Source organism: Macrotis lagotis, chromosome 1 (genome assembly GCF_037893015.1).
Source record: "Macrotis lagotis isolate mMagLag1 chromosome 1, bilby.v1.9.chrom.fasta, whole genome shotgun sequence".
Taxonomy (NCBI): Eukaryota; Metazoa; Chordata; class Mammalia; order Peramelemorphia; family Peramelidae; genus Macrotis; species Macrotis lagotis.
In genome coordinates this window covers 506,524,966-506,549,067 of record NC_133658.1, presented here as the reverse complement: position 1 = coordinate 506,549,067, position 24,102 = coordinate 506,524,966, and the positions used below count along the sequence as shown (strand labels likewise).

At 37.0% G+C, this 24,102-nt stretch overlaps 1 protein-coding gene across 9 annotated transcripts in view; it reads left to right on the top strand.

Moving 5' to 3' along the window:
* Positions 1-24,102, top strand: part of ITSN1 (intersectin 1) — a 322,258-nt gene that overhangs the window by 252,156 nt on the left and 46,000 nt on the right. For 7 of the 9 annotated variants that reach the window (XM_074214064.1, XM_074214063.1, XM_074214060.1 and 4 more), the window contains 3 exons: positions 5,510-5,693; positions 11,091-11,189; positions 13,462-13,629. In XM_074214064.1, coding sequence (XP_074070165.1) covers positions 5,510-5,693; positions 11,091-11,189; positions 13,462-13,629 — 451 coding nt within the window. Of the gene's footprint in view, positions 1-5,509; positions 5,694-11,090; positions 11,190-13,461; positions 13,630-24,102 lie in introns of those variants that run through there. The other 2 variants (XR_012474001.1, XM_074214065.1) reach the window with 2 other exon arrangements.

Below are 24,102 nucleotides of genomic sequence, written 5' to 3'. Positions count from 1 at the left end.
AATGTCTTAGTAAATGTTAGTAGAGTTGATTTTGGTAGCCTCCTCTACCTCTCCTGTCCTCTTATTTCTTAGCAACATTTTTTCTGCTTTCCCTAATCTTGCTATGATATCCTTAGGCCAAGTTAAGTCAACAAGTTTTTATTAAGCACTTATCATCTGTCATTCACTGTGCTGAGTGCTAACAATACCCTCCCCCCAAAAAAATGGGCAAAAAAATCTGTCCTCAAGGGTCTCATAATGGGAGAGAAAATTGGCAAAAAATTGTATGAACTAGATTTATGCAAAATAAATTAGAGATAATCAGCAGAGAGACTGAGCTAGTATTTAAGGAATCAGGAAAAGTTTCCTTTAAAAGCTAGGATTTTTTACTGGGGTTTGCAGGGATGAGGAGAGAGAGAGTTTGGGAATGGGAGACAGCAACTGTCCAGAGTCAGGAGATGAGTATCTTCTTTAAGGAACAGTAAAAAGGCATATGGGGGTGAATTAGATATTAGAAAACTGGAAAGGTGGAGAATGAGGGGAGATTAGAAATGACTTTGGACCCTAAGCAGAGGTTTATATATTACATACTGGAAGTAGTAGGAAACTCCTAAAGTATATTGAATAAGGGAATGGGTCAGAGGTGGAAGTTGGAGAAATGCAGGGGTTGACATGGGAGTTGAGCAATGCTTTAGGAAGATCACTTTGATAGTTGAAAGGGGGGGAGGGTTCTGGCTTGGTATAGTGTTCAGGGAAAGCCTAGCCCCCCTGGTGTGTGGGCTTTCCACCTTTGCTTTCCACCTGATTCATACAGCTGTCATCTGTGACTCCAAGAAGCAGTAGCATACACAGTGGCCATACCCTGGTAAATAATATCAGCAGACAGGTCATACTACTTGAGAGTAACTGAAGGGTTTCAGATCCATTAGCAAGTTATGGTGATGTCTATATAAAGCATGTGAAGACTTACCCCACGTGAGAACAATGTGTTTCAACAGCCACAAAGGAGGCTGCAACCACTGCCAGTCATCATGACTTTATCTTGCCACTAGACTTCAATGATTCTAGAAGAGAATTTAAGGTTGACAACTATGGGCAACTTTGGCTCACTTAAATCTGATTTATGCACAAGTGAAAAAGACATCACCTATACCATTTTACTATTTTTACTTACCTCAAAGTTCTGTGTTAATAGGCAACCTATAGTCACAACCCTGGCAGCCTAATCTCTAGGGTGATCTTCTCATTGAACTGAAGCAGCAGTGAGCTTCAGCAGCCCCTTAGCTACCTTTTTGAAGGATTTGTAATACTCATGTCCTGATGAGGACAGGCCTGGAAAGGCACCCTAAAAATTGCTTCATTCAACCCTGGCCTGCTTACCACAGCAGAAAGGGATGTTTCCCTGTGGTTGAAATACCAAAAAATGTAAGTAAACATTTGCAAAGATGATTTCACTTACCATTGGTACATGGAATATATACCAACTTATGGAAAACAAGAAATCCAGTAGACTTGAAAGACCAACAGCTCTTGTTGCAAGAGAATACATTCTCGGTATCTCTAAAGAACTTTAGATTTGATTGTGAGTCACGGAAAACACTGGCACAGGACTGTCCAGCATGGTGTATCTGCATCAAAAAAGGTGCTATGCTCTTTGAGCAAGGCAGAATTTCAGTAGTTCAAAAGAAACATGAGATGTACAAATACAGAGTCATCTCTACTCCAAATGTTCATACAGACATGGTAGAGCATTTTGAGCTCATATTGGTTTGACCAACCAAAGCTGCACACATTATACCTTGATCCCAATATAGCAGTGTTGTTTTGATATTCTTTGAGAACAAACAACCACTGCTGCCACAATGGAGAATGGTTTAGACTGGGGAGAGATTGAGGCAGAGATTATCAACCAGAAGGCTATTGAAGTAGTACAGGTATTAAGTGTTAAGCACTTGCAATAGGGTAGTGATAGGGTAAAGGAGAATAGGGGACATTAAAGGTCATATTCTATCATGACTTTGGTCTGTAGACTTCAGAATATTTTTATCTATTGAAATGTTAATTAGCTTATTAACCACTGTTCATAGCACTTCTATTTCTTTAATCTTCAATCCCTCATTTGTATACACTTTTGTGTATATGTATATATATTATATGTATAGATATATATACATATTTATATGTATATATACATATTATAGATATATACTCATATACTTATGTACCCACAGGTGTGGATCTGTAGACATTCAGACATGTGTGAGCATACATTTGTAGTTATATATAGATAGGTATATAGATACATGCATATGTGTATGTGTACTCGTGCATATATGTGTCATTGTATACATGTGTATTAAAATCCAAGGGTATTAAACAGAGATCTTTACACCACCTAATGTGGGGCATATGGAATGTAGGACAGTACGTATAGCACATGAGAAGATGGTGAATTTACCCATCAAATGGAAGATGGATGGATGATGACTTTTTGGAATGTTGTCAAGGGTATTGCTCTTCAGTTATGGGATGGATTAGATCACCTGAAAGTTCCATTCCAACATTGACTTTCCATCATTCCAGATGGGATAGCCACAGTCACTTAAAGAGAAAACCATTCTTGGAACTATAGTTACAGCCAGAACAATATCATTCCAAGCATGGATGAAGTCCATAGAGATTCCCCATTTCTTGTTCTATTCTTTGTAAGCTAGAATCCTAGCCACTCCTACCCTTGAAACAGAAATCCAGAGAAGGAGATTGAAGTAGAATTGATAGGAAGAATATGTTCCAGGTACCAAATAGAGAAATTTAGGACCCGCATTTTGACTGAGCAGCCAGAAGACTATAGAAACTGTATCTTGTACCTGCAGTGAATAGTACTTTGCCTGAAACTATGGCTCTTTTATACTTAAAATTCCCCCTTTACTGTCTTCAATTTTTTTTCTTCCATTCAATCCCTTTATATACCTTTAATCAAATTTCTACTCCATGATTGATATAGAAATGTTGTTTTCCTGTGGATCATGATATGGTATATTTTAAAGCTGGAAGTTCTCTATTAGACAATTCACTGGATTTCATAGGATCATAGATTTGGAGTTAGAAAGGACCTTAGCTGACATCTAATATAATTTTCTCGTTTTATAGCTGAGTTAACTAAGGCTTAGAGGGATCATGTGATTTACCCAAGGTTGTATAGTTATTAAGTGGCAGAACCACAATTCAACCTCAGGACCCCTGGTTCTAAATTCAGTACTGGTTCCAAGGTACCACACAGATGTCTTCATTTTTCCCAAAGATATCTTGTTTTTTCTATCTATAGCAGATTTGCATCATCTCATTTAATAGTGTCATTTGCACCAGTAGTTCATTTACATTCAGAATTTACATCTTCAAAAAAGTGACAGTGATTCCTTTTAGAAATATGTCATCCACAAGCATTCCCAAATATTGGGAAAATAGATAACATTCTTTTAACAAGGCAATTCTCAAATGAATGTTGCTAGTTTATTCCTGTAGCTTAACATTGGCAGTTTGTTTAATAGCTCACAACATCCCTTTCTGAAGGCACCAAGATACTTCTCTTATTTCAAAACACTAGGTAACCCATGTCAACCAATATCACTACCAAGGAGCCTGTTGTCTCCTCTCAGATCCACCACAGCCTGATCCAACAGATTGTGGTATTTCCTTTAGTGGACCTTACACGCCTTGGTAGACTATCTGAGAAATAGTCTGTATTGTGATTAAAGGTGTAAATAATTATGGAAAGTTCAAAGATCCTAGAGCACTTTTCTAAAATCATACTTGGGTCATTTTTGAAATTATTTATCCTTCATATAGCATGCACTTCTCAATTTAATATGCCATTCTAAAAGGTTCCAAAAAGTTCTTCATGACAAGACACGCACCAATGCAGATAACATAAAACTTTTGAATCACCCTGGAACCTATGTCCCTAAACTGCAACTTTGAACTCAGTCATAGAGCTTTCTCACTGAAATTCCTGTGACTCATATTCCCATCCCAAGTTTCCTGTGTGAGTATTAGACTTTGGTTCATGTCTAGATCTTCTCAAAAAAAGTAGAGGGAGCCTTCATTTTCTATGCAAAAACTGAAGCTAATAAAACAAATTATATGACAAGTTTTATTTCTGAGATAATGCAAAGGACTTATTTGTAAAACCCTAACATTCTAACCCTGTTTCCATTCCTCATACCTATGAGGCTTTGCCTCCAAAGGAACATTAATATTTATTCTCTACTGCCAATGCTAAGCTTTCCTTTAAGAGGAAAGTAATTCAATTGCTGGAGAGCCCCTCTATTCTCTTTGTCCAACATCTCTCTAGCCATCTTATATGCTTTGGAGTCTTTTTTTATAGCTCTGTTTTAAACATTGAATTCTAGAGTGAAGCCTAGGTTTATGAACTAACCATGAATTTCTCATCAAGGCCACAAGTTCTTGACTTGTCAAAGAGTACTTAAAACTCTAGAATTTTATACCATATTCAGAAAATACAAAAAAGGAGATGGGACTTTAACTGGGGCATTTCTAGGTATATCCTCTATAGCTCTAAAATCCTACTATTTTCTTTTTACAGCTTTAAGAGAAAGTTGATAGTCATTTCTATACACCATTCATTCAATAAATGTTTACTAAAAGAACTTTTCTCTCTATCTGTGGAGGCATGATGCTCATCACCTTATTTGATCCTACCCACATATGGCAATGAATTCTTTCCATTTAGAAACTATCCATTTTCTAAGTTCCAATGTTATACTGCTCTTGTAAATCTTAGGTGTACCATAAAAATATTCATGGGCAACAGGCCTTGTATGATATTACCCTTAAAATTCAAGCAGATGTTTTCCAAGGCCAATGCATCTTCCTCATTCTACTACCACCTCTTCTCAGTTCTAGGACACAGTTTGAATATATTATCATATTTGCAAACTGTTTTCAGAATCTTTGTGTTTCTGCCCCACATTATCAATTAGTTATTATAATGGTGGAAGGAAGTTGCATAATAATCCATAAAATAATTTATATTACTTTATGTCAATGATAATAGAAAGGGGGGCAATTAATTTAGTTTATAATTTTGTTTTGTTTCAGCTAATATTAAAATGAGCTTCCATTTCCCAAGGATAGACCAATAGGACAGTTGTAGAGGTAATTTAGAAGCTCACTTAGGAGAGCTAAGCCACTGGGTTTTTTGGTCACAAATAATCCATAAATGGATTTTCATGAATGGAAAATGAGGTATTTAACACTGTTTACCTGAATTATATAAGAAAAAATAAAATCTTTCTCTCTCAAAAAAAAAAAGATCTCAAAAGGTAGAATTGATGTTCTGAAGTCTGTCCAGATTGGTAAGATTCATTTGCTTTCTGTCTGTTTCTCCTAAAAAGATCTGTTAGTGACTTGGGATTTTAGTAAACATTTTTCCTCTATGAGGACCAGAAAAATGATTCTCCTATACTAGCAATCATTGTGTGAAAGGCAACTGCTTCTTTTTCTGATGTAGAGCCCTGCGAGTTCGGAAGAAGATGTCTGGGGAGAGGATGCCTGTGAAGATGATTGGTGATATCCTAACAGCCCAGTTGCCCCACATGCAGCCCTACATACGATTCTGTAGCTGCCAGCTAAATGGAGCAGCCCTCATACAGCAGAAGACAGATGAAGTCCCTGAGTTCAAGGAATTTGTCAAAGTAAGGAGTTGAGTGAACATCTGCAGAAGTCTTCTTTCCAATGTGTCCATGCAGGTTTAAGTGGGATGGGGGGAGGTAGGGTTCAAGAAAGCTGACCACTCATAGAGCTTGAGAACCCTTCCTCTTGGCCATCATCTGACTCTGGCACTGACTTTCTTAATTGGGAAATAAGGACAATAACAACTATGGATTATAATTTCTAGGCAGTGCTATATGCTTTTCACATATTGTTATCTGATTTGATCCTAACAACAAGGGAAGTAAGTGTTATCATTACAGATGAGAAATTGAAGTTACACACCCAAGGTCACATAGCTACTAAATGTCTGAGGTCAGATTTGAACTCATATCTTCCTGAATTCACAGTTCCTACTATCTGCCTTAAATAATCTTATCAGGTTCATTGCCTTATATCTTTTCCACAAGAGGGAATAACCAAAGAATTCCTCCTCTACTCATTTTTGTATGTGGTCTTTAGAACCTTAGTGATCAGTGAGCGTTACCAGAGCAGTCAAGGTTATCATCAAAGGAAGAAGGAAGAACATGACCCAACAGCCTAGGGGTCTTTGCTTGTTCCATTGTGAAAGACTGAGACCACTCCTGGATATGACAGGGATACTATCTGTAATATGGGCAATCCACCCCCCACCCCAGTTCTCTGGGGAAAAAATAAAAAAACTAAATGAAATATAACCACTCAACGAGTAAATTTATCTCCACAAATAGTAAGGTACCAGTGAAAGGAAAATGGCCTGTTGTTTTCTCCCTTCATTCTGGCAGACAAAGCATTTTCATGTCTGTGATATCCATCTTCATCACATTGTCATCATCAACAAATTCTATTGAATGCCTACTTTGTGTTTGTCTGATTTTGGAAATTATTCTGACAAAGGGAATAGAGCTCTGCACCTAGAGTCAGAAGAACTGGGCTCAGACCACCTCTCAGATACACACTAGATAAGTCACTTTACCTCTCTCAGTCTCTATTCATCTGCAAAATGTTGCTAATAATATCTCCACTATTGGTAGTGTTTGGTTCTGGGGCAAAAAAAAAAAATGAGAGTTTCTAGATTTGCATTGTAATCAATTGTGTGCTTGTCCTTTTCCTCTTATTTACTAAAATGAAGATTCCTTGAGGACAGTTATATGTATTATTAATAAACAGTTATATGTATTACTAATCATTTAATGGCTTACCCAAAATAGATGCTCATTAAATACCTATTTGAATTGAGACATAAGACATCTTTCTACTGTGGTGTAGATTTTGTCTACATTTATGTCTACTGGGCTAATATTTATGAAATTAAAAGGAAGAAGCAAAGAAAATTAAAATTTGAACATTACATCTGATATGATTTGGAATGGATTTGAACATGAGCTTATTATTGGATAGGTTGAATTTGACCTTGAGTGCTAAAACATTCACTTCCTTGAAAGCAATTTAAAAAAATATGTATAGGGGGCAACTAGGTGGCGCAGTGAATAGAGCACCGGCCTTGGAGTCAGGAGTACCTGGTTTCAAATCTGGCCTCAGACACTTAATAATAATTACCTAGCTGTGTGGCCTTGGGCAAGCCACTTAACCCTATTTGCCTTGAAAAAACCTAAAAAAAAAATAGGTATAGCAAATCTTCTAGGGAATTGAGGAGAGATCTTTTCTCTTCCTTTCCCCATCATAGTTTAAAGCAATGACCAGATTTTGGCATTGCAAATTCCACATGTGTCCTAGCTGCTGCTGAGAGACCTCTAGTTTGATGCAGATCATGGCTGCAGAAATATTAGATTCTCCAATGCATTGCTAGTAGTTCCTTTCTGAGGTCTCAGCCACCAGAGGAAAGTAGCCTTGTAATTCCTATATTTTTAGGTAAAGTTGCCTTTCTGGTATGATTGTACTATTGTATATCAAACTACTTCAAATCTTAAGCTTTAAATTAAATTGAGTTCTTTTTGTATGAAAGGGTGCAAGGAACACCAGTTCACTTAGCTGAGTTATTACGAAGACAATAGGGGCAGCTAGGTGGCTCAGTGGATAGAGCACCAGCCCTGGAGTCAGGAGGAGCTGAGTTCAAATCCAGCCTCAGACACTTAATAATTATCTAGCTGTGTGACTTTGGACAAGTCACTCAACCCCATTGCCTTGCAAAAAAAAAAGAAAAGAATGAAAGTAAAGAAAAGAGTGGGTATAAATATTAAAAGACTATGATGTACCTTAAAAAAAAATAGAAGGTGGCCCTCAAAGTAAAAACAAAAGGAGAAAAAGGAAATGGAGAGACAGAACCTGGGTTAGGAGAGTATAATAATGTGAGAAAGAAGAGAAAGAGAAGAAAGAGCCTGAATATGTGAAACTAAATCATTGCTTTAAGACTTTTTGTCTAGGGGTTATTTTTTGTGTAACAAGGAATGATATATGAGTGTGTAAGAACTGTCAAGAAAGAAAAATGCCAGTAAGGGTCAGAGGAAGAAGAAAGAAGCATCAATGGCAAAATGACTCTTTGTTGAAGAGTGCTGAGGCAGCCCAGCTTTAACAATAGAGTTCTGCTATTTTCCTGCTTATGTGTCCAGGATATTACAAATCACTTCCCAAAACCTGATAAATTGGATGACTAAATTTAGCTATAGTTTGGAGCATTGGAGATTGAGAGAAGAAGAAAGAGGGATAAAAGAAAAGATAGAATCATTTGCTTCTTGGGATGAATGAGATGATGATTATAGAGAGAGGGCAGAACTATTTAATTTAATGGTTTTTGTTTTTGATTTTTTGAACAAGGAGTTCAAACTGTAAAAGGACTAGAAAGGATAGGAAAAAAATATAACCAGCAGAGATTTAAAACCTAGCCTAAGCAAGAATAGTAAGAATGCACCTCTGGGTCCCTAATGGATACAAATCATTAGTAAAGATGAATTTCTTCCAGGGAAAGAACTGGCTGCTCTCTATAGTTTCTGAACTGCTCATAATGAGTAAAATTTTAAAGATGGTGATGAGGAAGATTCAAGAAAGACAATGTTATCTTCATTTTTCAAGAGGAGGAATAAAGTATAATATGAAAACTAAAGGTGTGAGATCTTGACTTTTATTCTCAGGAACTTTCTAAAATGTTCACTTAAAGGGATGCTTAGAGAAGGTCCAAGAAAATAATTTCTTTTTAAAAATATTTTTATTTATTTGCTTTTCTAACATCATGCAACACCAGTTTTCATCAATCATTTTTTTGCTCTATTTTTCTTTCTTTTCTACTTTGCAGGATGGCCACTTTCTCTAATCTAGAAACATGTACTCCTGGCCTGTGCTGCTGGAGTTATATGACCTTAGCTCCATCTGGCCAGATTTATGTTGCGCTAAGCTTTTCTTCTCTCCTTTGTTGGGCTCCCTGCCATTTCCTTCTCTCTTCTTTACTCTAAGTTCTTTCCTATGTTGTTTCCAGGCTAAATTCTTTCCTAAGTCTATATTATTTCTGTGAACTTTTCAGACTTGTAAAATAAAATAAATCCTGAGCATCAATCATTTTTACAAGGTTTTGAGTTTTACATTTTTCCTCCCTCCCCCCATCCCCTCCCCCTGTCAGAAAGCAATCTAATATAGGTTCTACATGTGTAATTATGCTAAGCATAGATCCATATGAAAGAATCAAATCCAATTGGAAGGAAACAGAGAGAAAATAATGACATACATAAGACAGTTTTTAAAAACTGAAGATAGTAAACTTTGGTCTGCATTTAAATTCCACAATTCCCTCCCTGGATATGGATGGTATTTTCTATCACAAGTCTTTTAAAATTGTCTTTGAAAGGGGGTAGCTAGGTGGCACAGTGGATAGAGCACCGGCCCTGGAGTTAGGAGTACCTGAGTTCAAATATGGTCTCAGACACTTAATAATTACCTAGCTGTGTGGCCTTGAGCAAGCCACTTAACCCCATTGCCTTGTAAAAACTAAAAAAAAAAGTTTGATTATTGTACTGCTGAAATGAACAAGTCCATGATAGTTGACCATCAGTCAATGATGTGTTGGTGTGTATAATGTTGTTCTGGTTCTGCTCATTTCACTCAGCATCAGTTCATATACATCTAGGAAATTCATTTCTTATAGACTACTCACTCAACCCTGACCCTATTTCAGACTTCATCACCTCTGACTGGGACTATTATTTTAACAAGCTAAGATTTAAGTCTCCCAGCATCCATCCTCTGCCCCATTTTATCCAAGCTCCATATTGCTACCAGGTTGATATTCCTAAAGCCCAGGTCTGACCATGATACTCATCTGCTCAAGAAATGTCAATGACTTCCCAGTTCCCTCTAGGATTAAACACAAATCCCTCTAAATAACTAAAATAGCTAGCATTGACACAAGCCTTTTAAGTTTGCAAAGTGCTGTATGTATATTATTTCTGTATGTATATGAAATAATGTACACACATACATATGTATGTATGTATATTAAATAATGTATATACATTCATATATGTATGTATATATATATATATATATATATATATATATATATATATATGAAGTAATATACATATAGCACTTTGCAAACCTTAAAAGGCTTGTGTCAACTGAGGCAAACAGAGGTTAAGTGATTTGCTCAGAAACACACTGCTAGTAAGTATACGAGTTAGTTTTTATGGGTCTGGCACATTTAAAGGAAAAAAGAGTAGACTCAAATTTGGAAATATTGAGTTTACTTATGGTAAATCCAAATTGATTTCCTAGAGGCAATTGGAGATATGAGGCGAGAGTTCAGAAGAGAGGTCAAGATTGAAAACAGAAATTTAGAAGTCTTCTGAAGAGATAAGAGTTCATGAATTCATTGGGATTGAATTAAGGGAAGGGAATAAGCATTTTAAAGTGCCTTCTATGTTCCAGACATTGTGTTAGGTACCTTACAAATATTACCTCTTGTGATCCTCAGAGCATCCTTGTCAGATAGGTGCTGTTATTACACCCATTTTTCATTAGTGGAAACCAAGGTTAAATGACTTGCTGGGATTTGAACTGTGTTACCTACCTGCCTGAATTAGATTAGTGCTGAGAAAGAAAGGTCTAACCTTGAGAAACAACCACTTTTTGTGGAAGAGGATGAGGATGAGGAGTCAGTGAAGGAGACAGAGATAGAATAGCTAGAAAGGTGGAAAGAGAACCAGGAAAGTATGATATAGCTGAAATAGGGAAGAAGAATAAGAAAATTGAGTTCCCAATTTGCAGATAGATTAAGAACGTTTAAAAAAAAAGACCACAGAATTTGGTGATTAGGAGGCATTCCCCTGCAAGGGAAAAGTGTGTATATATATATATATATATATATATATATATATATATATATATATATATATATATATATATTTCTCAAGTATATAATCTTTTCACTTTTTAACAAACTCTGTTTTTTCCAGAGATTAGCCATGGATCCTCGATGCAAAGGGATGCCACTTTCCAGTTTTATTCTGAAACCTATGCAACGGGTAACAAGATACCCACTAATAATTAAAAATGTAAGTACCCATCTTAATATTGTTTTGATTCAGTATTATCGCTAACTGTTCTGCTGAAATTTCCTTTGAAGAGATCACACAAATGATGATCTGAGTGGACACTTGTACTTTGCTGCTATAAGCAGAATTTAGGAAGAAAATAGCCATACATAATCTTAGGAGTGTTTGATCAGATTCTTGGGTTCATTTTCATAGGAAACCTGTATTTACTTCTTGACTGTGATGCGATGTTCAGCAAATCATTCAATTTCTCTCAGTCCTATGATTCTAAAAAGGAGAAAAACAGTTGGATCCCTGCCTTCCTCAGAAGGACAGCAAAATGGAGTTTTTTGAAGTAGTCCTGACTATTAACTAACTTGTGGGTACTCCCTGCCTTCCCCAAAAGGCATTATTGCCGAAAGCATACATCAGATGTGTAAAGAGGATTAAATGAAAAATTTGTTACAAACCTAACTTAAGTCCTAGAGAGAAAACTTCCTTTCCTTTGTAGGTATTTTCTCTTTAAATGAAATCTTTTTCATTTTAATCATTATTTTGTGTTCCAAATTCTCTCCCTCAATTTCCTCCCCATACACATAAAGAGCCCAAGAAAAATGATATCTATTATGCATATAAGAACATGCAAAACATTATGGGCTTCCTATATTCAGCCTCATATCAGATTTGAAAAATTTGTAGGTATATTTGTTTTCCCTGATTCCTACCCTTGTTATGGCAAGTAGTTCTAGGATCATCCTCTTTGGAGTCAGGAGTACCTGAGTTCAAATCTGGCCACTTAATAATTACCTAGCAGTGTGGCCTTGGGCAAGCCACTTAACCCCATTTGCCTTGAAAAAAACCTAAAAAAAATTCTGCTTTACTAGAACATCCTCCCCTTTTCTCCTAGTAATGTTTAACTGGGGCGGGGCAGTTTTGGGAAAAGGCTAATTAAGAGTTTTAATTGACCCAGCTGCTTGATCTGGACCTACAAACCCTAAGCCCCCATCCTGATGTGATTCTCAAGAGCTAATGGACTATATTAGAGATGGGGACAGAAACGGACAAGAGCAGCATTCTTCTTTGCTCTTCTATTCTGTAGGGAATTTAGAGCCAAGGTTGTCTCCTTTGCCCTTAATTGAATTCATAGCACCTCTTCCTCTTCCATATTAGGCTCAGAGTCTCCTGGAGCTAGATTATGATCTCCAGAGGCTAGCCCAACCCCTTCACTTTACAGAGGAAGAAACTGAGGTGGTATTTGAATTGATAGGAGATTTGAAAAAGAAGGGAATGGAAGAAGGTAGATATGGGCTCAGAGGTCTAGATGTCCTCATTAAATAGAAGTTCAAGGAAGAGACATCTAATCAGAGGGACTTTCAGAGATGGGATTTGAACTTTGGTTCTCTGACTTCGGAGCCTATATTTTTTTATTTTTTCTGACCTATATTGTACTACATGAAGTTCAAAGGTATTATGGCCTTTGGGGGAAGGAGACTGGGAAGAATAAGAGAGAAATAAATGTTTGTTAATTGGAAAATAAAAAATTAAATCTTATTATTCCATGCTTTATTTTTTAGTCTATTGTATTGAAAGAACTGTGGTACCACTATAGAGAATGATGATGATGATTATAATAGTAATAATAAATATTTACATAGTAATTTAGGATTTGCAAAGTCCTTACAAATATTATCTCGCTTGATCAACACAGAAACCCTGAAAAGTAGGTGCTATTATCAAACACATTTTATAGATGAGGAAACTGAAGCAGACAGAAGTTAAGTGATTAGTCCAGGATCACAGAGCTAGTAAATGTCTAAGACTGAATTTGAAGTTAGGTCTTCCTGGCTCTAGCCTACCTGCCCACTGGAATTATTATAATGATTTAGCCAACTAGTTAGGGACAAAGTTACAGTGTTTTTCGGGGGCTAAGGCACCTGAGTTCACTTTCTCTTGCCCAGTATTTGTGACAAGCTGGAATATATCTGTGTTCTATGGATTACTAGTCAAAAACTAATGAAATTTGAATCTTAATCCCCACCTCTCCTGTGATGAGCATCTCTCTCTTTAAAGTGGTGGTTCAGACCACCAGCCTGACTTCTAGGATGACTGAAAATCCAGTACTTACCCAGGTTAATGTTTTAAGTATGGATATAAAGACTGAAAGATTGCAAGGGCCTTTATGAAAGAATTCTGCTGTTTACACTCTGCTAAGGGCCCAACATGGACAGTACTCAATTCATCAAGTCTGAGTGGGAGAAAAGACAAAAGGATTTTTTTGTCTTCTCATTTGTAGATCTTAGAAAATACTCCTGAAAACCACCCTGACTACAGCCACTTGAAGCATGCTCTAGAGAAGGCTGAAGAATTGTGTTCTCAAGTCAATGAAGGTGTACGTGAAAAGGAGAATTCAGACCGGTTGGAGTGGATTCAAGCACATGTACAGTGTGAAGGCCTATCTGAGGTAGTGACTCTAATGAGTGAGGACAGGGGGAGTCCTCTCTAGATGGTCCTGGGGTCTAGAAGGAGGCTGGGAGGAGAAAGAGAAAGAGAAGAGCTGGGAAAGAGGCAAAACTTTCATCTCCCAAATCCTTCTCACTTTTTTTTAGTTTTTTTCTTCTTCCATTCTTCTTTCTTCCATGTTCTCTCCTTCTTCTTTTATACATTTTATACTTTTATGGTTTCCCCTTGGCCTTGGAAAATTACCTCCTTCATCTCCCCCCCAAATTATATAATCTGGGACTGGAACGAAGGAATAATAAGAATGATTAATTAGGGAAAGTCAAAGCCTCCATTATCACTTTACTCCTGTATGCACATATTTTCTTTCAGACATGCAAAATGAGGGGGTCAGAGCATGTGCCTGAAGAATCCTTACTGATCTAAAATTCTTGGATTCTGAGACTCATATCAGTGGTGGTGAGGTGGGGAGTCTAATGATGTCCTGCTGGGAAGCAGCCCTGACTTACAGGGGATACTTGGCTATAATAATCAATCAGCAAATATTCATTAATTCTTTCTATATACTAGGTACTATGCTAGGCAATGGACATAAAAGAAAGACAAAAAGGCAATCCCTGACAGCAAAAATTTACATTTTAATAATGGAGATAATGTACAAATGATTGTAAATAGAAGACTTATGCATTTGTGAATATATGTGTGTGTATATATGTGTATGCATATAAGCATATATATGGTACAAATGGAAAATAATTTCATAGAGAAAGCACTGAAAATGGGGATGGGAAAAGGCTTCTTCAGAAAGAAGGGTTTGTTTTTGATCACTTAAAAATTTTCCCCAAATATATATATATATATATATATATATATATATATATATATATATATATATGTATATAGTTTTCCCCAATTATGTATATATAGTATGCAATAACATTCATTTAAAAAAATTGAGTTCCAAATTCTGTGCTTTCCTCCCTATCTTTCCCTGTCCCCTAGAGAGTAAGCAATCTGATATAGGTTATGCATATGCAATCATGTAAAACATATTTCACTATTAGTTTGTAGAAGAAAACAGAAAGAAAGGGAAAGAGAAGGAAGGAAGGAAGGAAGGAAAAGGGAGGGAGGGAAGAAGAGAAATATAATATGCTTCAATCTGTATTCAGATACCATCAGTTCTTTCTCTGAAGGCAGATAGCATTTTTCAACATGAGTCCTTTGGGATTGGCTTGGATAATTGTATTGATTAGAATATTTAAGTCATTCACAGTTGTTTATAGTGAAATATTACTGTGTACAATATTCTCTTTGTTTTATTCACTTCACTCATTTTCATGTGAGTCTTTCCAGGTTTTTCTGAAATCATCTTGCTCATAATTTCTAATAGCAAAATAATATTCCATTATGATTATCTCTCATAGTTTGTTGAACCATTCCCCAACTGATGGATATCCCCTCAATTTCCAATTCTTAGCCACCACAACAAGAGCTGCTATAAATATATTCTTCCCTCCTCTTTTTTTTTAATCTCTAGGATACAGATCTAGTAGTATTACAAAGGATATGCACAGTTTTTTTTTGCCTTTTGGGTGTAGTTCCAAATTTCTTTCCAGAATGGTTGGATCTGTTCACAACTCCTCCAACAGTTTATTAGTGTTCCAGTTTTTCCCCATTCCCTCCAGCATTTATCCTTTCCCTTCTCTATCAAATTAGTCCATCTGATTGGTGTGAAGTGGTAACTCAAGAGTTATTTCAATTTGTATTTCTCTTAATCTATAGTGATTTAGAGCATTTTTATAAGGCTTTGATTTCTTTGTTTGAAAATGTCTGTTCATATACTTTGATCATTTATTAATTGGTGAATGATTTATCTTCTTAAAATTTTGACTCAGTTCTCTATTTATTTGAGAAATAGGCTTTTATCAGAGATACTTTCTGTAAAAAAATTTTGAAAATGGGATTTGAGTTGTCTTGAAGGTCAGGAGGTAAAACATTCCAATCATGGGAGACAGCCCAAGAAAAGGCACAGAATTAGGACATAGACTATCATATGTGAGGAGCAGCATACAGACTAGTGTAGCCAGAAGGGAATAAAGTATAAAAAGACCAGAAAGTTGTAGAGAGCAAAAAGGTGAAGAGCTTTAAATGTCAGGCAGAAGACTTTATATTTGTTCCTAGAGGTAAGAGGGAACCAATGGAGATAATTAAATAGAGGGATGATATAGTCAGGCCTAAACTTTAGGAATTGAATGGAGAATGGATTGGACTGAAGAGAGAAATGGGGGCATTGAAACCTATGAAAAAACTATAAAGTGGTGACAGCCTACATTAAGGGAAAATATATGAGAGATGTCATATAGGTAGAAACAAGAACTGGCTGCAGATTGGATACATAGAGTGAATGCAAGTAAGGAATCAATGATACAGAGATCACAAAGTTATGAGACTGGGTGACTAGGAGGTTATTGGTACCCTTTCAGTAATTCTAGGAAAGTTTGAAAGAGGGGAGGTTTTGGTGAAAGAGAAAGTGACTTCAATTTTGGATATGTTGAGTTTGATATGCCTATGGGACATCCAGTTCAAGATGTCCAAAAGATAGTTGGTGATATAGAACTTTAGCTCAGGAGAGAGACTGGAGCTAGATGTACAGACTTCAGAATCATTTGCATAAAGATGGTAATCAAGTCCATAGCAGCTGATGAAATTACCAAATGAAATAGTTTAGAGGAAGAAAAGAAGACCTAGGATAAAGCATTATGGGGCACCTGTGATTGATGGGCATTCACCCATGGAAATCCAACAGACTAAAAAAAAGTAGATAGGAAGAGAATCAGGGATGATCAATGCTCTGAAAACTTAGAAAGAGAATATTTAGAAGGATATTATCATAATATCAAAGACTGCAGAGAGATTAAGAAGGATGAGGAATGCAAAAAGACCATTGGCAGTTAAGAGATCTTTGGGAAACCCAAAGAATTCTTACATTTTCCATTGGGGTGGAACATCCTTCATGATCTCACATACAAAAGAACCTAGTACCTAGTGCTCCCTTTTCCTGAGCTTCAAGATACCAATGGTCATATGCCAAGCAAGCTACTCAGAAAAATAACACTAAAATTTCCATTGCCACACAAAAAAAAAAGATCGAGCAAGATGGCAGCAACCCCATATAATGGTTCAACTTGTAGCTCCCCATGACTATCATAGAAAATGTCTGAGTTTTACTGTGGCAACAGCTCTGTAGAAATACCCAACTTCTCTGGGAAAGTGATCCCTTATCATCTGCTCTTCCAAAATCAGAGCAAATCATCAGTAGAAACCTTCCTTTGGAAGTTGGCTTATCTATTCACCACAGCTATATTAGAATCCCTAGAGCATTCTAGATCTTCCCAGATTGTTCATGTCACAAACACGTGTGATCTGGCTTAGAAGTCCATGAAAAAACAGTATATTATGGATTCTGGCAAAACCAGTGCTGGGCCTTCTTCACAGGAATCACAAATTCTGAAGTCTCAAAGCCCATTTTTTTCCTTTCCTTTTCATTCTATCACTTCATCTCCCCCATCCCAACCCATTACATTAAGCAGCTTGCTTTAGTGTTGATGGAGTTGTATTTGTTTTTTTAAAGCAAAGCACTAAGAGTTAAGACAAGAAATTGAAATTTTCTTTTATCATTCAAGTCACCTATGTGATTCTCAGAAGGCTCAGTAACTTTGCTTACTTTGTATTCAAAAGAAACTAATAAACTTTGGACGGCCTTGAAAAAAAAGAGCACAAAAAATTCATTGACCTTTCTTGGTTAAATATTAACTCAGGGAGGATAGCAGTTTTGCTTGGATTTATAAACCTGGGCTCCCTTTTCTACCCTTAGGCTTAAGTAAAGAATAGGTTTTTTCCCCAGATCCTGAAAGGAGAGATTGAGAAGAGATTCCTAAGAAGGAACCTCAGAGACACTTTAGATACAGGTAGACACACACTTGTCTGGACAAGCTTCATTTTGCTGGGACTAATTGAATTCTAATTCACGGAGATGGGGTACAATGGTAGGGGCAAAGAAGTCCATCATTAGAGCTTATATTTTAAAACTTTTATCAAGTAAATTATTTTTTTAAAAGGCCTTAATCTGGGTCAATACTATGCTTAGTATTGCTGGCGGTCCCAGGTCTTCCCCTATCATACTGACTTCCCCTGTCGCACCTCCCTGGTTGGCTATTATTGGAGAGGGACCAGGTACTACTGTTTACAATAGGGGGATTTTAAATTCTTAGAACAGGAGGGAGCTTGGACTTTACTCTGGTCCAATTGAAATTCCTCTAGCCTCAGCTGGAGTCCTCTCACCTGCCACCCACTCCATGTCATGGTCTGAGGAGAGGGACTAGCTGTTATCTAACACAAAGATCAAAAGACCATCTTCAAGCAGTTCCATTTCAGAGACTTCAACCAGAATCACTCTGAAAGCTAGAAAATGGGGCCCCACCTTGAATGGTTCAGTGTTTACAACAAAATCTGTATCATTTCGAGTTCCAAGGAGTAGGGAGGCTATCTGAAAGGGACATTTATCTTGATGGCAAATAGTCGCTGTTTAATAAATGGAAGTTGACTGACCGGTTCATGGAACAGGTGGTGACTGAGTTTCTGGCTTAAAACTATTTGTCTTCTCCTCCCCCCTGCCCCTTCCCCACTTTCTCTTCCACTTCCTCAGTGAAAATAGCTGAACAGTGTGGGTGAAGGGAAAGCACAGGAAACCAGAAACATTGGAGCAGAATCAATGACTGCACTCAGCAGGGGAAATGGGCTCAGGGCCGTATGTGTAATGTGAAATGTTTCCTTGTTCTCAACATAAGACCTTGTAATCTTGCCTGCTCCCCAGTTTCCTCATCCTGTGTTGTGTGCATAAATTTTGTTGAGTCAAATCTAAAGCAGTTTAGATAGGTTGGAGCTGGGATGGTCAAATTTTTTCCTTCTCTTACAATGCCTTAATGTGAGCAACAGTTTCTATCAATGGTTTTTTCCTGATGACTTGTTTAAATTTCACCATAAACTAAAAGATTTGGAAAACTGGAGTCAGCTAACAATTTTCTATCTCCCCTAACTTAGAAACAGGAACCCTGAAAAAAAGCCCTAGTATAAAGTCAATCTGATTGGTGTGAACTTATGCCTCAAATAAAGCTACCTTATTAATGAAGACACATACACACACACACACACACACACACACACACACACACACACACACACACAAAGATAAAGAGAGAGACAGAGAGACAGAGATAGAGAAATATAGAGAGACAGTGAGAGAGAGCATGAGACAGAGAGAGAGAGAGAGAGAGATGAGGAGGAAAAGAAAAGGCAGAGAGCTATCATTAGTATCTTTGGAAAGAGCAATTTTAGTTCAGTGATCAAGTCAGAAGCCAGCCCAGAGAAGATTTAGAAAAAGAAAATGAGTGGAGAGAGAGACAGAGCACTGAGTTTCAGTTGACTTTCTCAAGGATTTTAACCACAAAGGGAAGAGTTAATGGATGGTCTGATCAAGTGAAGTTTTTTTTTAAGAATAGAGTTATACGCCAGTTGGTAGGCAACAGGGAAGGAACCAGTAAGTAGGGATTTGATCCCCCATCTCAAAATTTGATCTTGAGAGAAAGTATCAAATACCAACAGAATTATACTCTGTCATCCCTACTTTCAACTCTATGCTTATTAGAAATGCTAGTAGAACAAAAGGAAACTTCAGAAACTTGCCTATAATCCCACTTTCTGGCTACTTAGGAGACTGAGGTTGGTAGATCTGAGCACAGGAATTCTGAGTTACAACTCTACAGAGGGTATGGTTAATTGGATGCTGATCAGGCTAAGCCCCTTTAAGTCTGGAATCAATATAGTGAACTCACATTCCTGAAGGCTCACTAGGTGACCCGGGTTGAAAATGGAATAGGTCAGTGTTCCTCTGCTGATTAGTGATGAGATCAGACCCATAACTTCCAGTCTGGTCTCTATGGAGAGACTTAGTCTTTTTAAAGAGACACATAGAGAGACAAAAAGAGAGAGAAAGAGGGAGGGGAGACAAAAATGGAAAGAAGGAGAGGGAGAGAGAAGAAAAGAGAATCTTTTAAAAAAATTTTTTTTATTTTTGTACAAGTAATTTTTTTATACATTACTAAAGTATTCTTGTTTAAGAGTAAACATAATAATATAAACCCCGAAAATATAAACCCTCATGAGAAATAAAGTAAAAGAAAGAGAAAAAAATGTGTTTCAGTCTGTGTTCTGATACCATCAGCTCTGTCTCAGGTGGATCACATTCTTTATGATAAGTCCATCACAAAAGTTACTTGCATATTTTTCTACTATTGCTGCTGCTGATTGTAATTCCCTCCATCCATACCTCCCCATTACCATATATTATATTTTCTCTCTCCTTCACTCTGTTCCTCTTCTAAAATGTGCTGTAGAGAAGCTGGGTGGCATAGCAGACTAATCACTGGCCCTGGGACCAAAGTCCACATACCACCCTAGAGACCCAGCAACCACCAGGCCCCATGGAACTGAACAGGTCACCCAATCCCAAACCCTTGCAAGAAGTAAAAAATAAAATATGTCATATCTGACTGTTTTCTCCTTTGATCTCCCTGCTCCTCTATCACCCACATCCCCACCTTCCCCCTTTCCCCCTTCTCTCCTTTTTATTCTAGATGTCTATACCCTATTGAGTGTGTATGCTGTTTCCTCTCTGAGGCATTTCTGATGAGAGTGAAGGTTCCCTAATTCCCCCTCGCCTCCCCTCTTCCATATCATTGCAAATATATATATATATATATATATATATATATATATATATATATATATATATATATATAATCTTTTATACAAAATATCTTAGCCTATTCCACCTGTCCTTTCTCTTACTTCTGGTACATTTCCCTTTTAGTCATTGACTCCACTTTTACACCGCATTATATCTTCAAATTCAGCTCTCCCCTGTGCTTCAACTATAAAAGCTCCTTCTACCTGCTCTATTAAATGAGAAATTTCATATGAGTATTATCAGTATCATTTTTCTATGCAGAAATACATGCAGTTCCTCATCATTAAGTCCCTCATGTTTTACCCTTCTCCTTCACTCTCCTATGCTTCACCTAAGTCCTGTATTTGAAGGTCAAACTTTCTGTTCAGCTCTGGTCATTTCAATAGGAACAATTGAAATTCCCCTGGTTCATTGAAAGTCCATCTTTTCCCCTGGAAGAGGACATTTAGCCTTGCTGGGTAGTTGATTCTCAGTTCATTCTAAGCTCTTTTGCCTTCTGGAATATTATATTCCAAGCCCTATGAGCTTTTAATGTAGTTGCTGCTAAGTCCTGTGTGATCCTGACTGCAGCTCCACAATATTTGAATTGTGTCCTTCTGGCTGCTTGTAATATTTTCTCTTTGACTTGGGAGTTCTGGAACTTGTCTATAATATTCCTGGGGGGTGGTTTTTTTTTTTGGATCTCTTTCTCAGGGAGATTGGTGGATTCTCTCAATTTCTATTTTGCCCTCTTCTTTAGGATATCAGAGCAATTACCCTGTAGGAATTCTTTAAAAATGATGTCAAGGCTCTTTTCCTGATCATGACTTTCAGGTATCCCAATAATTTTTAGATAATCTTTCCTGAATCTCTTTTCCATATCAGTTGTTTTTTTCAGTAAGATGTTTCACATTTTCTTCTAATTTTTCATTCCTTTGGTGTTGAAGTATTGTATCTTGACTTCTCGTAAAATCATCAGTTTCCTTTAGCTCCATTCTACATCTGAAGGATTTGTTTTCCTCAGAGAGCTTTCTTATCTCCTTTTCCATCTGACAATTCTACTTTTTAAAGCGTTCTTTTCCTCAATAACTTTTTGAACTGTTTTATCCATTTGACTTATGCTGGTTTTTTCACATGTTATTTTCTTCAGCATTTTTTTGGATCTCCTTGACTAAGCTGCTGACTTCTTTTCATGTTTTTTCCTGAATCTCTCTCATTTCTTTCCCCAATTTTTCTTCTCTCTCCCTTACTTGATTTGTAAAATCTTTTTTAAACTTTGTCATAGCCTGAACCCAACTTCCATTTTTCTTGGAGTCTTTAGATGCAGGAGCTTGTACTTCCTCATCTTCAGATTGAGTATTTTGATCCTTCTTGGGATCATAGACAAAGTATTTCTCCATGATGTTCCTCTTTTTTTTCTCTACTCATTTCTCCAGCCTGTGCTTGGTTTTGGGGTGCTTTCTAAGCTTTTGAGTATTATTGGAATAATCCCCACACACAAGGATCTCAGTGTGTGTGTGAAGCTCTGACTGCTCTTCTGGTCTGGCCCCTCTGCTATGGGGCTGAGGTGGGGGGGATGCCTGTTCTATGGGGGACCTAGACTGTGATTAGGATCTGAATGTGGTCAGAGCCCCAGAGTACTGTTCCAGGTACAGAGGACAGACCTCAGAAGACACTACTCAGGGCTCAATTGCCTGGAGGCTCCTGCTTGCCTGCTCCATGCCTGCTTCCATTTCCTTCATCTGGGCTGCCACAGTGCAGCTGCTGTGCTGAGTGTCCTCTGGGCTTTGTGCTCTGGAAAAGGTCCCCTGCTGATCCTCCAAGTTGTTCCTGGTGCTCCCTGAGGTGCAGGTCAGGAAACTGCTTCTGCTGGGTGAGCCAAGGCTCCAAGATGCCCTGGGGCTCTTTCCAGGTAGCTGAAGTTTCTTCACTCTGGTTGCGGCCACCACTCTAACCTTGTGGAGTGGAATTTTACTACTGTTTTCCAGGTTACCTTGGTTTGGAGAATTGCCTCATTGGATCTTTCTGTGGGTTCTGTCTCTCGAAAATTTAGAGTCATAATTTTAAAATTTTTGAAATATTACGGAGAACACCTAGGAGAAGCACTTCTCCTGTTGCCATCTTGACTCTGAAAAGAGAATCTTTAAAAAAAAAATATGTCCCTTCCATTCCCCCTCTAAAATTGATAGCCTCCAATAAAAGAATTTTGACTTAATCCTAGAAAATTTCAGGGATCTCATGGATATAGATACTCCATGAATATATTTTCCAACTTGTGTAATTTTTGTCTAGATTAGCTATTGAGGACTTCCTCTAAGCATTTTACATGTTATTCCTCAATCTTACTACATAATTGGCTGCCCTCCTTTATAGATCATACCCTTCCTTTTACTCCATTTTTAGTACACAAATCATCATTGTTAAATGTGTCAGCCTGCTTATACATTGTGAATTTCTCCTCTAGCCTTTGGGCCACCTACAGTTTTATTTCTTTTCAGAGCATGATGTTTCATAATTCACAGCCATTTAGCAATGCTCAGAGAAAATTGGTGTTTTAAAAAAAAATGGCCCAGGATTGTTGAAGAAACTGCTCAGTACTCTAAAAACATGTCAGCTTACTCTCTACTCTTATTCCATAATGGACCCCAGTCAGGGAAGATATGTAATGTCTTTTGAAAATATGTGTACTAAATAAATGATCAAAGACAATCCTAAAAGACCTGTAATGGAAAATGCCATCCACAACCAGAGAAAGAACTATGGAGTCTGAATGCAGATCAAAGCCTACTAGTTTTATTAAAAAAAAAAAAATTTGTTTTTCCTTTCTTGTAGTTTTCCCCTTTTGTTCTGATTCTTTTTTTTTTTCACAGCATAACTAATATAGAAATATGTTTAACATGATTTGTGTGTATAAACTAACAAATTGCTTGCTGTCTTGGGGAGGGAGGTAGGAAGGAAGGGAGGAATGGAGGAAATTTTACAAAGATGAATATTGAAAATTCCACATAATTGGAAAAAATAAATTAAAAAAAGGAAACTATATGGACTATAGTAAAGACAACATTGTGCAATGATCAGCTATGCCAGACTTGACTCTTCTCAGTAGTACAATAATCCAAGACAATTCCAAAAGACTCATAGTAGACAATACTATCCACAGCCAGAGAAATAGATCAAAGCATACTATTTCACTTTGTATTTTCATTATTTTTTTCCTTTTGTTATTTCTTCTTTCACAACATGACTAATGTGGAAATGTGTTTAACATGATTGCACACACACATAAAACCTATATCAGATTGCTTGCTGTTTTGGGAAGGGGGGAAGGAAGAGAGGGTTAGTGAAAAATTTAGAACTCAAAATCTTATAAAAAATGAATTTGGAAAACTGAAATTGAAAAATTTTGATTAATTTAATCAATCAAAAACTGTAATTGAAAAATACTATTTATAGAAAAAAGAAAATATATATTCTTTTATACTAATATATATATACATATATATATATATGTATATAAAATAGACTGTCAGTAAGCTGCCCAACCACCCCCGTGAAATTCAATGTCAGTAGTTCTCAAACTTTTCTGTTCTCAGTGTACCTCTAAACACACTAAAAGTTATTGAGAGTGTCAAAGGACTTTTGTTTGTAGGTTATAGCTACCAATATTTACCATATTCCTCATTAAAACTGATA